The sequence below is a fragment of the Carassius gibelio genome, chromosome A9 (genome assembly GCF_023724105.1).
Source record: "Carassius gibelio isolate Cgi1373 ecotype wild population from Czech Republic chromosome A9, carGib1.2-hapl.c, whole genome shotgun sequence".
Classification (NCBI taxonomy): Eukaryota; Metazoa; Chordata; class Actinopteri; order Cypriniformes; family Cyprinidae; genus Carassius; species Carassius gibelio.
Window position 1 is genome coordinate 16108952 of NC_068379.1, and position 15452 is coordinate 16124403.

The following is a 15452-nucleotide window of genomic DNA, read 5'->3' on the forward strand; positions in this document are numbered from 1 at the left end:
GTAGCATATGACTCATGAGATACCTCTTCTGACTGGCAGATGACAGCAGGGTGAGATCCAGCAATGCTCGTATGGTGGTCACTCTAGGAAGTCTCTTGGATGATCTGCACTGGCACTCTGTTCTGATCGAACGCTTTAACAAGCAGGTCAACTTCACTTTGGACAGACACACTCAGCACTTCAGGACCAAGGGTGATGGAGACTCTCTAGAGGTCGACTATGAGGTTGGTTTCTGGGATCCTCTAATTTTCTCTTTTTTTAAATGACTTTGAGGTGGCAGACTTTATACCTGTGGAATTTGTCTGATGGAGACACAGTTGTATGCAGCTGAAAGTTGGCCTTTTAAATGGTCTGTAGTCCTTGAGATAAATAAAATAAAATAAAATAAAATGTTAAGTGTGTCATGATCCTTCAGAAATTATTCTGATATGTGAATTTAATGCTCATAATAACTCCTCTTGACTTTTTTTTATCACTAACTATGTTTAAAACAGTTGTACTGCTTAATCCATTCTATATTTTTTCCGTATTCTTTGATAAATGAAACATAAAGAACATAACTGAATTCATTTGAAATAGTAAAGAAATTTTAAATGTTTCAAAAGAATTCTGTCACTTTTTATAAATTGAATACATCCTTGCTGAATAAAAGTTAATCAATTTCTTTTAAAAACATATTACTTACCCTAAACATGTGAGAGTTTTTGTAAATCAAACATGCGGATATAAAATTGAATTAAATTGAATGGCCAATGTCCAATCATAATTAATTAATTGAACGCCTTTTGAATAGGGCTATATATATATATATATATATATATATATATATATATATATATATATATATATATATATATATATATATATATATATATATATATATATATATATATATGCATGATTCTCTTCATTACACAGTTTTAGTGTTCGTGGGGGATAGGAAAAGTAAGTACTAAATTTTAAAGACCCATGAGACGCTGAATTTCAAAACCACACACACACACACAAAAATGCATTATTGATAACTGAGGGGAAATTTCGACTTCATAAATGCACTGTGATGGAGTATCTTCCTCCCCTCGGCTACCACTGAGACGATGACCGCCTGGCCACAGACTGACCTCTATTTGCCACAGCAGCAAGGACTCCGTTGCCTTGTCAAGCTTCCTAATTTCATAATCATCTTGTTCAAGCCCCAGTGATCCTACTGTTTTTGAATGGAAACTTACTTGTGTCTTCTTTATAAAAGCACATGACTGGACTAGATATTCCCAGTGTCTTTTCAAAGAAAGTTTTGTGGACAGATGTGCTGTGTAGAAAGCAAATTTTTGCAAAATAATTAATAAAAATGTTCCAAGAAAGAAAAACATTCAAAATAGTTTGAAACTGCCCTGTGGCTGTGCAGCACAACAGAACAACTGATGGAAAAATTAATTCTGGACTGTGTCCATAAATTGTATACAACCATGTCAGATTCTCCATACGTTGAGATGGAGCTTAACATAAAAAAAGGCTCAAACAGCGTAACAATGATCCTTCACGGAATCTACAACTAAATGGCTGAGTTTGAAGAAATTTCATATTTGGAAAAGCCAAGTCAAGTCCTGACCTTATACCCATTGAAATGTTGTGGCATGATCTTAAACAAACCATGCAAGACAGCCCAGAATACCAAAGACAAAGGCATTTTGTTTACCATAACGGTGTGCTAAGCTAGTCTCAATACAATGTTCAGAAGCAGTGTTTAATTTTATGGGAGCCTGATAGATAGAAATACAAAGCAAGCACATTTGATATAGATTTTTTTTATGATTATATATGTTTAAAATGAGATATGTGTTTTATTCATTCTCTAAATCAGCTAAGCTTTGGCGGGATCCCACTGCCAGGTAAACCAGGAACTTTCATTCGACGTAACTTTCATGGCTGCATGGAGAACCTCTACTACAATGGAGTGAATGTCATCGACCTAGCGAAACGGAGAAAACCTCAAATATACAGTGTGGTAAGCAGTTGGTTTATTATGAGAAGTGGGTTCTGAACTTGTGATGTTATGATCCTCTCACTCAAAAGCTGTATGTACAGTATTATAACATGTTCAAACATATTATTACTTCTGCCATTCCGGTATCAGCAGGAAACTTTAAAGGTGTGCACAAACTGTGCCGAGATTCACACATTAGCCTTTTTTTTATTTTTATTTCTTTTCTCAGCAATTTCACGAATCATAATTGTCTGTCTCATTTGAGTTATATGTATATTTCCCTAAATCAAAATGACAAGACAACCACGACTCAATCACTTCATAGGAGGGATGACTGGCATTCGGTCTAGCTCTGTAAAATACAAACATGTGCTCATGTTACACAGCTTAGGGCTGTCAGGTTGGAGAAGGTCTGCTGAGGCCTCAGTTCAGCAGACCGGTGTCTGTACAGCCCTGTGGCACAGGGATCAATGAGGTGTTCACCTCACACTGCAGTAACCTTTTCACGCCTACGTGAGCTTCTGTCCTGCGGATGTGCTCTCTGTGCTTCTGTTGCTCTCCGTGGAGCTGTGCTGGTGACATTTATTCAGCCCGCCTTCTGCCTTTGTGAGTTTAGCCTATTTGGCTCTTAGCCTCTCCAGTTCTCTTGTAACCCTTCAGCTTGTTTCTACTTTTCCTCTTTTTTTATTCTTTGACATAATTTCCTGTGCTACCAGTTTTCTCGTTGCATCTCGTAGCATACTCTTATTTTTAGTAAGGTTTTCAACTGCAGTTTATATGTACAATGACTTGAATATATATTTTCCATGATGAGCCTGTTTTATTATCTGTACATGATTTAAATTCATTCAAATTTATTTGTAAAATAATGTTTATTGTAATTGTATTGCATAATTACAACAATTTAAATATTTGAATATTTCATGAATATTTCATGAATAAATATTTCATGAATAAATTAATAGTAAAACTGCAATGAAATTTACAGTGAAGCATTATACATAAATATATAGACTAACATGTATTCAAGATGAAAAGAAAAATGGGTTGCACTTTATTTTATAGTACGTGTACTAACATGTACTTATAGTGTACTTACAGTGTATTTATCTAAGAAAGTTCTGGTAACACAAGGTGACTACATGGGGTAGGGTTAGGTTTAGGGGTAGGTTCAGAGTTAGTACCTAGTTATTACATAGTTATTGTAATTACTATAATAAGTACATAGTATGTACATGAGGAACAGGACTGTAAAATAAAGTGCTACCGAAAAATGTTATTACATTTTACATGATAATTACACAAAATCATCTAATACAAATTCTAAGTAGAAGTAGTGAGTTTTTAAGAATGTAGCACATTTTAAACAGTTAATTATTTTTATTTATTTTTTTTTTTTATTTTTTTTTTTTTAAGAGATATGCATTTCTTTATTGTGATCGCCATCTGGTCATTTCCTGCTTGCATGTAAGCCCATGCTTTGGCGTTCTCCTTCTCTCACAGGGCAACGTGACATTTTCCTGCTCTGAACCACAGCTGGTGGCCGCCACATTTCAGAGCTCCAGCAGCAGCTTTCTGTTGCTGCCAGCACCTGCACCGATCCTGGAGGACCTTTCAGTGGGCCTGCAGTTTCGCACATGGAACCCTGATGGCCTACTGCTGTCCAGTCCACTGATCTCTGGTCAGGAACCCCGTTACCTGATTTTGCAGATCAGCAGTGGGCGCCTCCATCTCACACACCAGACATCAGCGCTGAAGATGTCAGAAGTGTCAGCTGGTGAGGAGACCCTTTCTGATTTTCAGTAGCTTGACTTTAGATGCCAGTTGTCTCAAATATACAGTTCAGAAAGTGGCACTGGGGGTGATTGGTGAACAAACCCTGCTGAAGAACCATGTTAAACCAGTCTAGGTTTGTTTGCTGGTCTTAGTCGGTTTCCCAGACTTGGGAGTGTTTCCCAAAAGCATTGTTAACCAACTATGGTTTTAGTATACATATATATATGGTAATATAAAATTGCACAAAGATCTAGAGGGGCTACAAGATTACTCAAAAAAAAAAAAAGAAGATATTTCCCACTAATAGTAATAAATTCAGAAAAGAAAGCAAACAAACAAAAAACTGTCGATTCAGTAGTATTTCAAACAATCTGACCTCAATCATAATACAAAAACCACAAACAATGGTTGTATCAAAATTTTACAAAAGAAAGAACACAACCAAATTAAAAGACAAAAACAATGGCACAGATGACATGGAACACAAACCGGATGAGCGTGTTTTCCAAACGAATCTCCGCAACCACACTCAATGTACTAATTTGGGCAGAGAAGTCTAGCACGCTGAACAATCACACTTCTTGTTTGGTTACGTTCGAGTCCTGAAGCCTCTGGCTAACTCCAAATGCATATGCCTGAAATAAGCAGAGAGAATCATTACATAATTGCACACAACAAGAGTGAAACTGCAACAATCGATCCCTTATTAGAAGAAAGAACAACCCCTGGGATAACCAGAATTGATGCGCCCTGACAGTAACACAAAAATAGATTTATACATAATAATACAATAAATAAGCTTTCAGTTTATGTATGGTTTGTTAGGATTAGACAATATTTTGCCGGATAAAACTATTTCAATATCTGGAAAATCACCTTTGTCCAAATGAAGATCTTAGTAATGCATATTACTAATCAAAAAATAAGTTTTGATATATTTACATTAGAAAATTTACAAAATATCTTCATGGAACATGATCTTTACTTAATATCCTAATGATTTTTGGCATAAAAGAAAAATCCATAATCTTGACCCATACAATGTACCCCAGCGACTTAAGACTGATTTTGTAGTCCAGTGTCACATTTATCGGCGGACGATTGCCCCAACTTCCATTCATTCAAAATCAGGGGAACTGAGTATCTGCTCACACACAAACTGAGTAAAAACAGTGGTCAACAAACCCAGTCACTTTTGTTGCTGGTGTAGTAAAGTAATTCAAATGGCATATAGTCTTTTTGACATTCATTCTTTAGCTCAACAATTTAACATGGATCAGGCAAGTTATAAAAGGTATAAAACTCTAGCCACTGAAATGACTGCTTTGAAGGAGTCTAATTGGAAATGCTGCTCAGTTTCAGCAATTATGTGCGCATAGCTATCAAGGGTATAAACGTCTGTCTTTTTCAGCTCAGCCAGCCTGGCAATGCAGAAACTTCCTATTACTTACACAGCACAGAATTGCTTTTTATCCAGTCCTCTTTCACACCACTAAGATGTGAGCATAACAAAAGCATTTGTATAAAAGTCAGCACTTACAGCTTATCTTGTCACCCACAAATGCAATAATGGCATTTTTATTTTTTGTTCAGCATTCTGGACAAAAGATGAAAGGAAACATACATGCTGGTCTAAACAAGATTAGTGTCTCAGACAGACAGTTGTGTGTTTCAGTCTAGTGAGGAAACCTGATGTTCGACAACAATCGACACGCAGCAGGGAGAAAGAGGGTGCTCTCTGTCTGTTGTGCAGGGCCAGTCTGTGTTAGAGCGGTTGTTTTATCCTACCTGAAACCAATATTTTTGGGTCTAACTCATGTCATAGAAGTGTTGGCTGAGATAGAGAGTGTTGTAATTACCGGAGCAGAAGAAGTGAAGCGCTTGAGCTCAAACTACAAACAGATGGCTGGCACTGGGGAGACTGTAGACACACAGCAGCCGAACACAGCTTGGGTGCCCTTCACATGTAATGGCCAGAATTAATTAAATCAAACCTCAAAGAGAATTTTTCCTTTGGGGACAGGGGTAGAGGAGGGCAGTTTTGGGGGGATTTTTTGCCAGGAGATTTGCGGTTTTTTGGCACTCTGTGCCAGAAATAGAAACAGTTTTCTGTTTCATCATGGCTTTGAATTGTGTGAGATTTGATGGTCCACATGATGATTGTTGTCTTGGGTGACTTTACAGTATGTGTGCAGTTTGTTTGAGATCATAATAAGGTTTATATGACCATATCTTTCTGTTTGTTGCACTAAAATGTGTTTAAAGTTCATATATGTTTATTTAAACAGTATGTGGCATTTTTGATTGACAGGTCAGAGGGTGAATGATGGTTTGTGGCATTCTGTGAGTCTCAACACTAGAGGTCTTCAGATCATCATGATCCTGGACAGTGAGCCTGCCTCCACCATCCAGCTCAAGAGCTACTTGCAACCAAAAGACAAACACTATTTTGGAGGTAAAATAAAGCACAAGTGTTTTCTGAAAGGACTAAAAGATCATTTCAGTTACAGTTGGGGTCAGATTAGCTATTTGTGGGCAGTTGTGGCCTAATGGTTAGAGAGTCTGACTTCAAACCCAAAGTGCCGGCAGGGATTTAAGGTTGGGGGAGTGAATGACCACCGCTCTCTTCCACCCTCAATGCTACGACTGAGGTGAGACCCTTGAGCAAAGCACTGAAACCCCAACTGCTCCCCAGGTGCTATAGCAATGGTGTATAGCTCATGGTGTGTGTTCACGGTGTGTGTGTTTTCACTACTCAGTGTGTACTTGGAGGGCATAAATGCACAATTTCTGAGTTTGGGACACCATACTTGACTACACCTCACTTCACTTTCACTCGCTTTTTTGCATTCAAAACTTTGAGTATGCAACTCTGTTGTTCAGTTGCCACTTATTAACAAAATATAAAAGATCACAAAGTTAATATTTAAAATAAAATACAATATATAATATAAATCAGCCTGTACTATACCATGATAGTATTTATTGATATTTTAGCTTTTATTTTTATACTTTCAGTTTTTATTTTAAGTTGGTTTCAAATTTTAGTAATTTTGTTATGAGCTTTTGCCAGTTATATCAAACATTGTTATTATTATTTTTTATTTTTTTTATTTACAATTATTGTATTTCAGTTTTAGTTTTAATATTTTTTTTACTTTTATTATTTCAGTTAGTTGCCAAGGAAGCATTTTTAATTTATATTTTATTTGGATATTTATATGTATTAAAAAAAAAAAGTTGTTATATTCTATTTCAGCTTTATTTCAATTAAAATCAGACTATTTATAAAATACTAAATAGTTTTATGTTTAGTTAATAATAACACTGGTAAGAGATAATAGTAAACTCAATAATAGTAAATTAAATGTATGTAATGTATACAGTACAATATTAAATACTATATGTACAAATCTATAATAGCAATGCTCACAATGGCCACGTTTTTATATATATTGATATATATTATTTTATTTTATTTATTTTCTGTAATTTGTTGATTGATATTTGTCAATTAAGCAACAGAACATAATGTGCTGGAGGCCTTCAAAGTAAAATTTATAACATATAAATTACATGTTTTGTTTGTGTGAGTGTGTGTGTTAGTTTGATCTTTGAAACACTTTTTTTCTCAACATTTTATTGTTTTTATAACATCCATATCTACAGTCAGGTGTATTTTCATCAATTCTTTCAGGATGTCCTGTATCCCAGAACGACTCTAGCTGCCTGAATCCCACGATGGCCTTTCAAGGCTGCGTCCGGCTCATCCGTGTCAACAACCAACCTGTTGATCTTCTCTCAGTCCAGCAAGGTCATCTAGGAAGCTACGATCAGCTACAGTTTGACTTGTGTGGCATTCGTGACAGGTGCGGTTTTCCTCATTGAGCTGAATATATGCCTGATCCATATTTCTGTTGCTGTTTTACATTTTGCAACCACAAAAATATTGACTGGATTTTATTTTATTTATGACACCTTAGAAACTTAAAAATGTCAGAGCTGTTCTTTGTCATTAAGGCCCCAGGTCGAGCTGGCTGAGCTGGACTATCAGCAGAGCCCTAATTAGAACTGGAGAAAGTTCATTTGTACTTTAATTTAGGTTTGCGGCCAACTAACAAGCTCAGTGCTTTATTTTGTATTTCTCCTCATTAGCACATACTGGAATCAGAGGCCTCGTCGACCCAGAACTGCACGACCCCTGCTGTCCCCTAGGTCTAAATTAATATAAATATAATATAAATTCTATTTTGAAGGGGTCAAATTAATCAATTTAAAGTTTCCTTTTAGTTTTTGTATTGTTTGTAGCACAGTTAAGATATTCCTCCATTTACAATGCATTGGATAGCTGGCCAATCAGAGCACACCTCACTTTTCAGAACGATGAGTTTGGAAAAATCGTCGTGTTTCAGAAAAGCGTATAGAGGAGCAACAATAATGTACAGTGTGTGGAAAATAATGTGTTTTTGAACCATAAACTGCATGAACACATTTCATTACAACAAATACACAAACTAATGTTCTTTTTAGCAACGTCATATGGCCCTTTAAGGAAGAGAGATTTCTACTCTTGTCTCCTTATTTACTCTCTTTTGAGTAAATAAGATAAACGCCAATGATGGGTAATGATATCTTGTTATAATTACCAGTTATACATCTGTTGGAAAATAAGAGGATGTACACTATTGTTAACAAGTTTTTTTGTTTGTTTGTTGATCATTATGAAAGAAGTCTCTTATGCTCACCAAGGCTGCATTCATTTGAACAAAAATACAGTAAAACAGTAATACTATGAAATATTCTTACAATTTAAAATAACTTTAAAATAAAAAAAATATGTATATTCTAAATTTCTATTATAACAAAGTATTTTAAAAGGCATTGGTAATACATGATCAGTGTTAATTATCAGTTATTTTTGTATTGCATTTTATTTATTTACATGTTTTAACATGTTTTATGTGTCCTCGCTGAATAAAGGCATTTCATTATTAAAAAAAATGTATTGACCTCACACTTCTGAACTGTAGTGTCAACTGTAGTGTTACCTACAATATTCATTATAATTATTCTAAAAGATTCTTAAACCTAAGTTATTTTAAAAATCTAATTGCTGAATAAAGGAATAGTTCACCCAACAATTAAACGATCACAACACACAATAGAACTTGAATTGTTCTGAAAGGATCTGAACTGCAGCCTACATAATTTTCACACAGTTAATGCATTATGGGAAATAAAGAGTTCCTCCACCTTGGACACAAAAAAATATTTATTATATATTATGAAATAAATAAATAAAATATACAAATGTCTGTAGGTGGTGTTTAAAATCCATATGCTGTCTGCATGTTTTGGAATTTTAATTCTACTTCCTTACATTCAAATTGCAGTTCTACATACTGTTTGCTACCTCAAGTCAAATTCAGAAACAAGCCTGAAACTATCCTTTAATTCTAGTATATTTTGCACTATTCAGAATCACCCAATTGCTCCACTTTAACTGGCTCACAGTACTTGCTTTTATTCAGTCTCTCAGTGTGTTTTTATTTAGCGGCAGGGACATGTCCCACTGGCTTGTCTGTACAGCGGGATTTTATTAATAGTGAACTTGTATGAACATGACAAGCCCCTCCATCAGTGGCAAGTTTAAATCATTCATGAGCAGCTGCCATAGTCTGAGGGACTCCGCTGTGAGCTATGTGACAGTTTTTGTGAGCCTGCCATCAGAGGGCGAATGCTCCCGGCTGCAAGACTGAACCTATCCTCCGTCTCTGTCCCCTCTGTACACAGCCTCAGACTGTGTCTCTGATAATAAAGTGCTAAAATAGCTGACCCCTGGAATGTTTTGCCCACTTTTGGATTTTGGATATTGTCAAAGAGAGCTTAAACATGGAGACAAATTTGTTTTTTTTTGTCTAGCACTTACATTTTCAAACTTAATGAAGCCTCAGTGGAAGGCTTAGTTTAATGATGTAGTCCTTAGTTTTTCCGAAGTTGGTGACACATGGGAAACAGTTTCAGGTGAGGTATCTGCAAATGAGCTACATGGCTTATCAGAAATAGTTTGGCTATCACATAAAACAGTGTTGAGGAATTACTAACTTAAAGTAACAATATTATAGTTTTGTGTCAGTTATAAATAGTATCAAAGTATTATATGTGTATATATTTATAAATAACTTTCCTTCCTCACCCTTCCTAATACCTCAGTGTCTTAGTAATGTGTAGTTTATTACAGGGGGTTTTATAATAATTTTTAATAATGGGAATAATTTTAATAATTTTATTATACTGACATCAGTTTTTAGAGTTAACAGATATGCTGTATATTTATTATGATTAAAATCAGTAAAGTAAAAATCAGTTATATGTATTTCCATCCATTCATTCCCTAAACCCCTTGTTGTTAGAATGTTGGAGCCTTTTAAAGTTTGTGTGTGGGTGTGTGTGTATCTATCTATCTATCTATCTATCTATCTATCTATCTATCTATCTATCTATCTATCTATCTATCTATCTATCTATCTATCTATCTATCTATATAATCTAAAAGAAAAGTCTTTACTGATAAATTACCCATAACTTTTTAACAATATTGTGTGTATGTGTGTGTGACACTACAGTTGACACTACAGTTCAGAAGTGTGAGGTCAATACATTTTTTTTAATAATGAAATGCCTTTATTCAGCGAGGACACATAAAACATGTTAAAACATGTAAATACACACACACACACACACACACACACACACACACACACACATATATATATATATATATATATATATATATATATATATATATATATATATATATATATTGTCACGATCATTAGATGGAGTGCCCATGAACTTCAGTAGAGGGCACTCCACTCAGGACCATTCCACCAGATGTCACTTGGACAATAGCACCTCTCATACTGTTGCACCACACCCGAACTACATTCCCCATGAGTCACTGCATCACAATCACCTTGCCACAGCTGCACCTCATTCATCAGCCAATTTCCTTGCCACACCTGCACCTCATTTACACACACATAAAAACAGCACAATCACTCTCACTCACTGCAAAGTCTTGTTTAGCCTGTCTAGCATTTCCGAGCATTTTCCCTTGTGTTAGTTTTTCTTATGTCTGATATTGGATTGTGTAACCGACCCTGATTCTCTGTTGCCTGCCCCGATCTCTGCCTGTTACCGTTAATGATTCTGGATATCCCTTACACACCTGACGCCGTTCCTGATTTCTGCCTGTATGACCATTCTCCTAATAAAATTCTGCACATGAATCCAAATGCCTCTGGCTCCTTGTTACACACACACACACACACACACACACACACACACACACACATACATATATATATATATATATATATATATATATATATATATATATATATGAAGAGTTCAGATGCAAAAGCCTCTAAGTGCCATCTGAAATTTTCATCTAAAATTAGGATTTTTATCAAGCTCCTATGCTTAGGTTGAGTGATTTTACTTAAATGGCAATGTGCAGGTCCTTTTCCAGGCTATTAAAGTGAAATAACTGAACATAAATATAGGAGCCTGATAAAAATCCTAATTTTAGATGAAAATTTCAGATGGCATTTAGAGGTTTTTGCATCTGAACTCTTCATATATTAGTGGTGGGCATAGATTGATTTTTTTTTAATCTAGATTAATCTCACTGTGATCTTGAAATTAATCTAGATTAATCTATATTAAAATGGCTCATTCGAATTCTTCCGAAGGCATTCAGAACATGTGTGTTACTCAAATAAAATTGACAAACAGTAAGTCTTTGAGAAGGGGTTTATCAAGCTAGATGGTGCATTAGAAAAGAAGCTTATCCCGTTTCCAAAATGCATCACAAAGTGCTTGAAAAAGATGTAAACTAATTCCACATTGCACAAGGTGCAAACAACCTTACGCCTGTTTCACACCAATGTTTAAGTTTTTTTCAAGTATGTAGGTGTCAAGGTACAGAAAGCAAATAATTAAACGTAAAATAGCACTGGATAGTCTTCAATGTAAAAATTAAATATACAATCAAACCTACATTTATTCAGACACATTCAACATTTCTCACATTATTACAGTTTTGCTATATATATCAAAAATTATATCTGGTGTCTGAATAACTTTTGGTTTGACTGTTAAAACTACAAAGTAATTCAGTCAAGAGCAGTGAGTGATTTTCATTTTAATTTTCTTGGATTAACATTACAGCAGCCAGTCGCTAATTTAGGTGCGGTCACTTTAAGAGACGATGAACGCATCCAATAAAATACACATCCCATTCTTTCCCTCAACTGTTTTCTTTCAATTAAAGGGGGGGTGAAATGCTCGTTTTCACTCAATATCCTGTTAATCTTGAGTACCTATAGAGTAGTACTGCATCCTTCATAACTCCAAAAAGTCTTTAGTTTTATTATATTCATAAGAGAAAGATAGTCTGTACCGATTTTTCCCGGAAAAACACGACCGACTGGAGGCGTGACGTGTGGCCGGAGCTAAAGAATCAGGAGCGCCAGTAGGCTTTTGCATAGAGAGTGTTTGGAAGCTGACATTACCTTGAGGAAAAAAACATCACCCAAAACAAACCATGCATAACAGTCAGATTCAGCCGTTTATTTATGATCCAGAATCAGATCCCGAGGCTGAAACTGAACGAGAGCAGCAGCAGCAACGACTAGCTCCGAGCGGGGCTCGAACCCGGGTCTCCGATCGGAGGCGGACGCACTAACAAGGAGGCAGAAATATTTGAAGCAGTTTTACTCACCGCCTGCGGTTCCAACACACGATCGTGACCCTTTTTCGTTGGGATTGCATCATCCTTAAGAAATAAACGATACGCAAATCCGTCGTCAAATTGGGCCTTGTTTGTAAAACAAGCATTTTCGAAATGCAGGGAACAAACACAAACACTTGCGCAACTCCGTTGATGCTCTGTAAACACTGTTCTGCTTTTCCGCGGCTTGTTTTTGGATGTTTTAATGTTTAAATCGACAAGCGGTAAGGCGTAAAAACGTGTGAAAAAGATAAGCTTTTTTGTGATGATGTGCAGCAGTGGCCCGTCAACTGTCCTGAGCATCTCTTTAGGCTCGCCTCAGCCAGTCGGTTATATAAAATATCAAGGTCAAAGGTCATCATAGCTTGCTTAGTATAGACCCAGCTCCCAACCCAACTTTGAGAATAGATTAACGGCGATATTTTTTTTATCGCCCGATAAGAGTCTCGCGTTAACGCAGCACGTTAACGCTGATAACGGCCCACCACTAATATATATATATGTATATGTATATATATATATATATATATATATATATATATATATATATATATATATATACACACACACACACACACTGTATATACACTATTTATTTCACAAGGGTATCATCATGTTTGCGGGTCCTTATTGGTGTCAGTTTCAAGATCCCAAAAGAATCTCAATGTTTCTTCTTGATAATAAGGTTATTCATTCTCATTTCACGATTACATTTTGACATATGTGCTAGTTCTCCTTTGATTTATGTCACTATATTACAGTTAGGTCTTTATATTGCTATAATATTAATGCTGTTCTAAATTTTTAATGTTACTGAAGTACTAAAGTGACTGTTATGTGATTTAATAGGACTTATATGACCAGTTAAAATCACCAATGTAGATCGTTTGTGCATCATTCATTGAAAACACACACAGTGTGTCCTGTTTTTTTTCCACGTTACAAACCTTACAACAAATTTTCAGGTCATCGACTTTTACTTTAGACAATGTCCCTTTACCAGAAACCTCGATCACTAACAGCTTTTTATTGCTGCAGAGCAGTTGCACATTGGTTGGCATCATTTTATGGTCCAGCAAAACCTTTTTTCAAGCATGACTAGAAATAGCACAGAGGTAATGAAATCATCACCTGAAACAGTATCCAGCCTGCAGATGACTCTCCCTGTAGTGGTTAATGGTTGTTTGAATGGCCGTATTGTACGTGGAAGCCTCGTAAAGTGGGCTCTTCAGAGACCAGATATGAAAACTGAGCTCTGTGAAATAATAAACAGGCCTAAAAGGCTGGTAATTGTGAAAGTTAAGCAGACAAATTAATGCGCTATTAATCAACACATCTCCAGCAAGCATATCAGTTTTTTGTATGTCTGTGTGTTAGTAGGTTTGGTATTACAGACTTTCCTGCACTGAAGAAATCAAAGGCTCATCTAGCACTGTTATTGAGAAAAACAAATGGATGAAATGAGCTGAAATTTGCTGAATCATCCTAAATCCTAAACATTTTGTATATTAATATACACATATTTCTTCAGTGTTCTATACAGGATTAAGATTACATTTCTTGTTATCCAGTATTACATTAAATGCCTCTGTTGCATAAGCTTTAGCTTTAGTTTATTTTGTTCTAACATTTGTAAGAGGTTCCCTTTGTTACAGATTATGAACCATCGTGGCTTTGTGCTTTTCATAGAAAAGCAAATAAATTCTTGAAAAGGAAATTATTTTTCTCTGATGCTCCCCTCACACAAATTCACATATTAATTTTACCCTTTCTAAATTAGATCCAGCTGCACTTGATATAAAATGTTCTGTCAAAAGCCCAGTGATTCTCTTGATTTAACAGACTGTTTGATGCCATCTGAGCAGTGAGGCCACATTATCAGTCTATTTCAATGCTAGCAACAGACAATGTAAATGTATGCTGACATACTCATTCAGTCTCAGAAAACTGATTTTGACTTGAGATGGACATGTAGTCGGTTTCTCTGTCATCTTAGGGCTTTAATTTAAAATAAACCTATTAGTTGCTGACTTCTGTTTCAAATTACTTTGTAATCCTTGGTCAGACTTGGTTTGTTCTCTTTTTTACTGTATATTTGAACTAAATATTTGCATATCTCTTTTTATGTGACAGGTGTCTGTATAATTTTTGTGAGCATGGCAGCCGGTGTTCCCAGACGTGGTCTTCTTTCTCCTGTGATTGCACTGGTACAGGATACAGTGGAGCTACGTGCCATAACTGTAGGTCTGCGCAATGGATTCCTACATTTCAAACCCACTTACTGTACATTTGTTATGTCAGCCGTACACACAAGGGATGGTTATATTTCTAGCACCTAAGTTTTAGACTTTTTAAACTAAATAGTAATTTACATTATTTCACTGTCAAAGTTCCCTTATGGATATTTGAATTTACAAAGTTTACGCTTTGAAAACACGCACACAGTATAAAAACCAACATGACATAAAGTGGTTGCATTATGAAATACCTATCAAATTATAATTTTTTTCCAGATCTGAGTTTTTTGCTCAATGTCTGTTTTTAACAGGAATCATCTTTACATAATGTTTGTTAAAAGTACAGACATCTAGACAGCACTGTTTCGTACAGATGATCTAAACTAGCCTTGATCTTGTTTGTGAAAGGAGCTTTGATGAAATCTTGTATTCCCTGTTTGTATTTTTAGCCGTCTATGAAGCGTCATGTGAACACTATAGGCTTGCTGGAAGCACTTCTGGATATTTCTCTATAGATCCTGATGGAAGTGGCCCTCTTGATCCTATTCAGGTCTACTGTAATATTACAGGTCAGTTATTTATTTCTGTCCCCAGCACAAATGTTAGATTTGACCAAACTGTTATCTCTTTCCATTTGCACTGTTTTCAAACTCAGTGA

The 15452-nt window shown here is 35.7% G+C and overlaps 1 protein-coding gene across 1 annotated transcript in view; it reads left to right on the plus strand.

The window, feature by feature from the left end:
- The window catches only part of LOC128019729 (contactin-associated protein-like 5), a 62526-nt gene that overhangs the window by 32556 nt on the left and 14518 nt on the right, over positions 1-15452 (plus strand). The window contains exons 6-12 of the mRNA XM_052605896.1: positions 40-224; positions 1862-2005; positions 3488-3761; positions 6072-6215; positions 7458-7629; positions 14691-14797; positions 15244-15363. Of these exons, the coding sequence (XP_052461856.1) occupies positions 40-224; positions 1862-2005; positions 3488-3761; positions 6072-6215; positions 7458-7629; positions 14691-14797; positions 15244-15363 (1146 nt within the window). The remainder of the gene's footprint in view (positions 1-39; positions 225-1861; positions 2006-3487; positions 3762-6071; positions 6216-7457; positions 7630-14690; positions 14798-15243; positions 15364-15452) is intronic.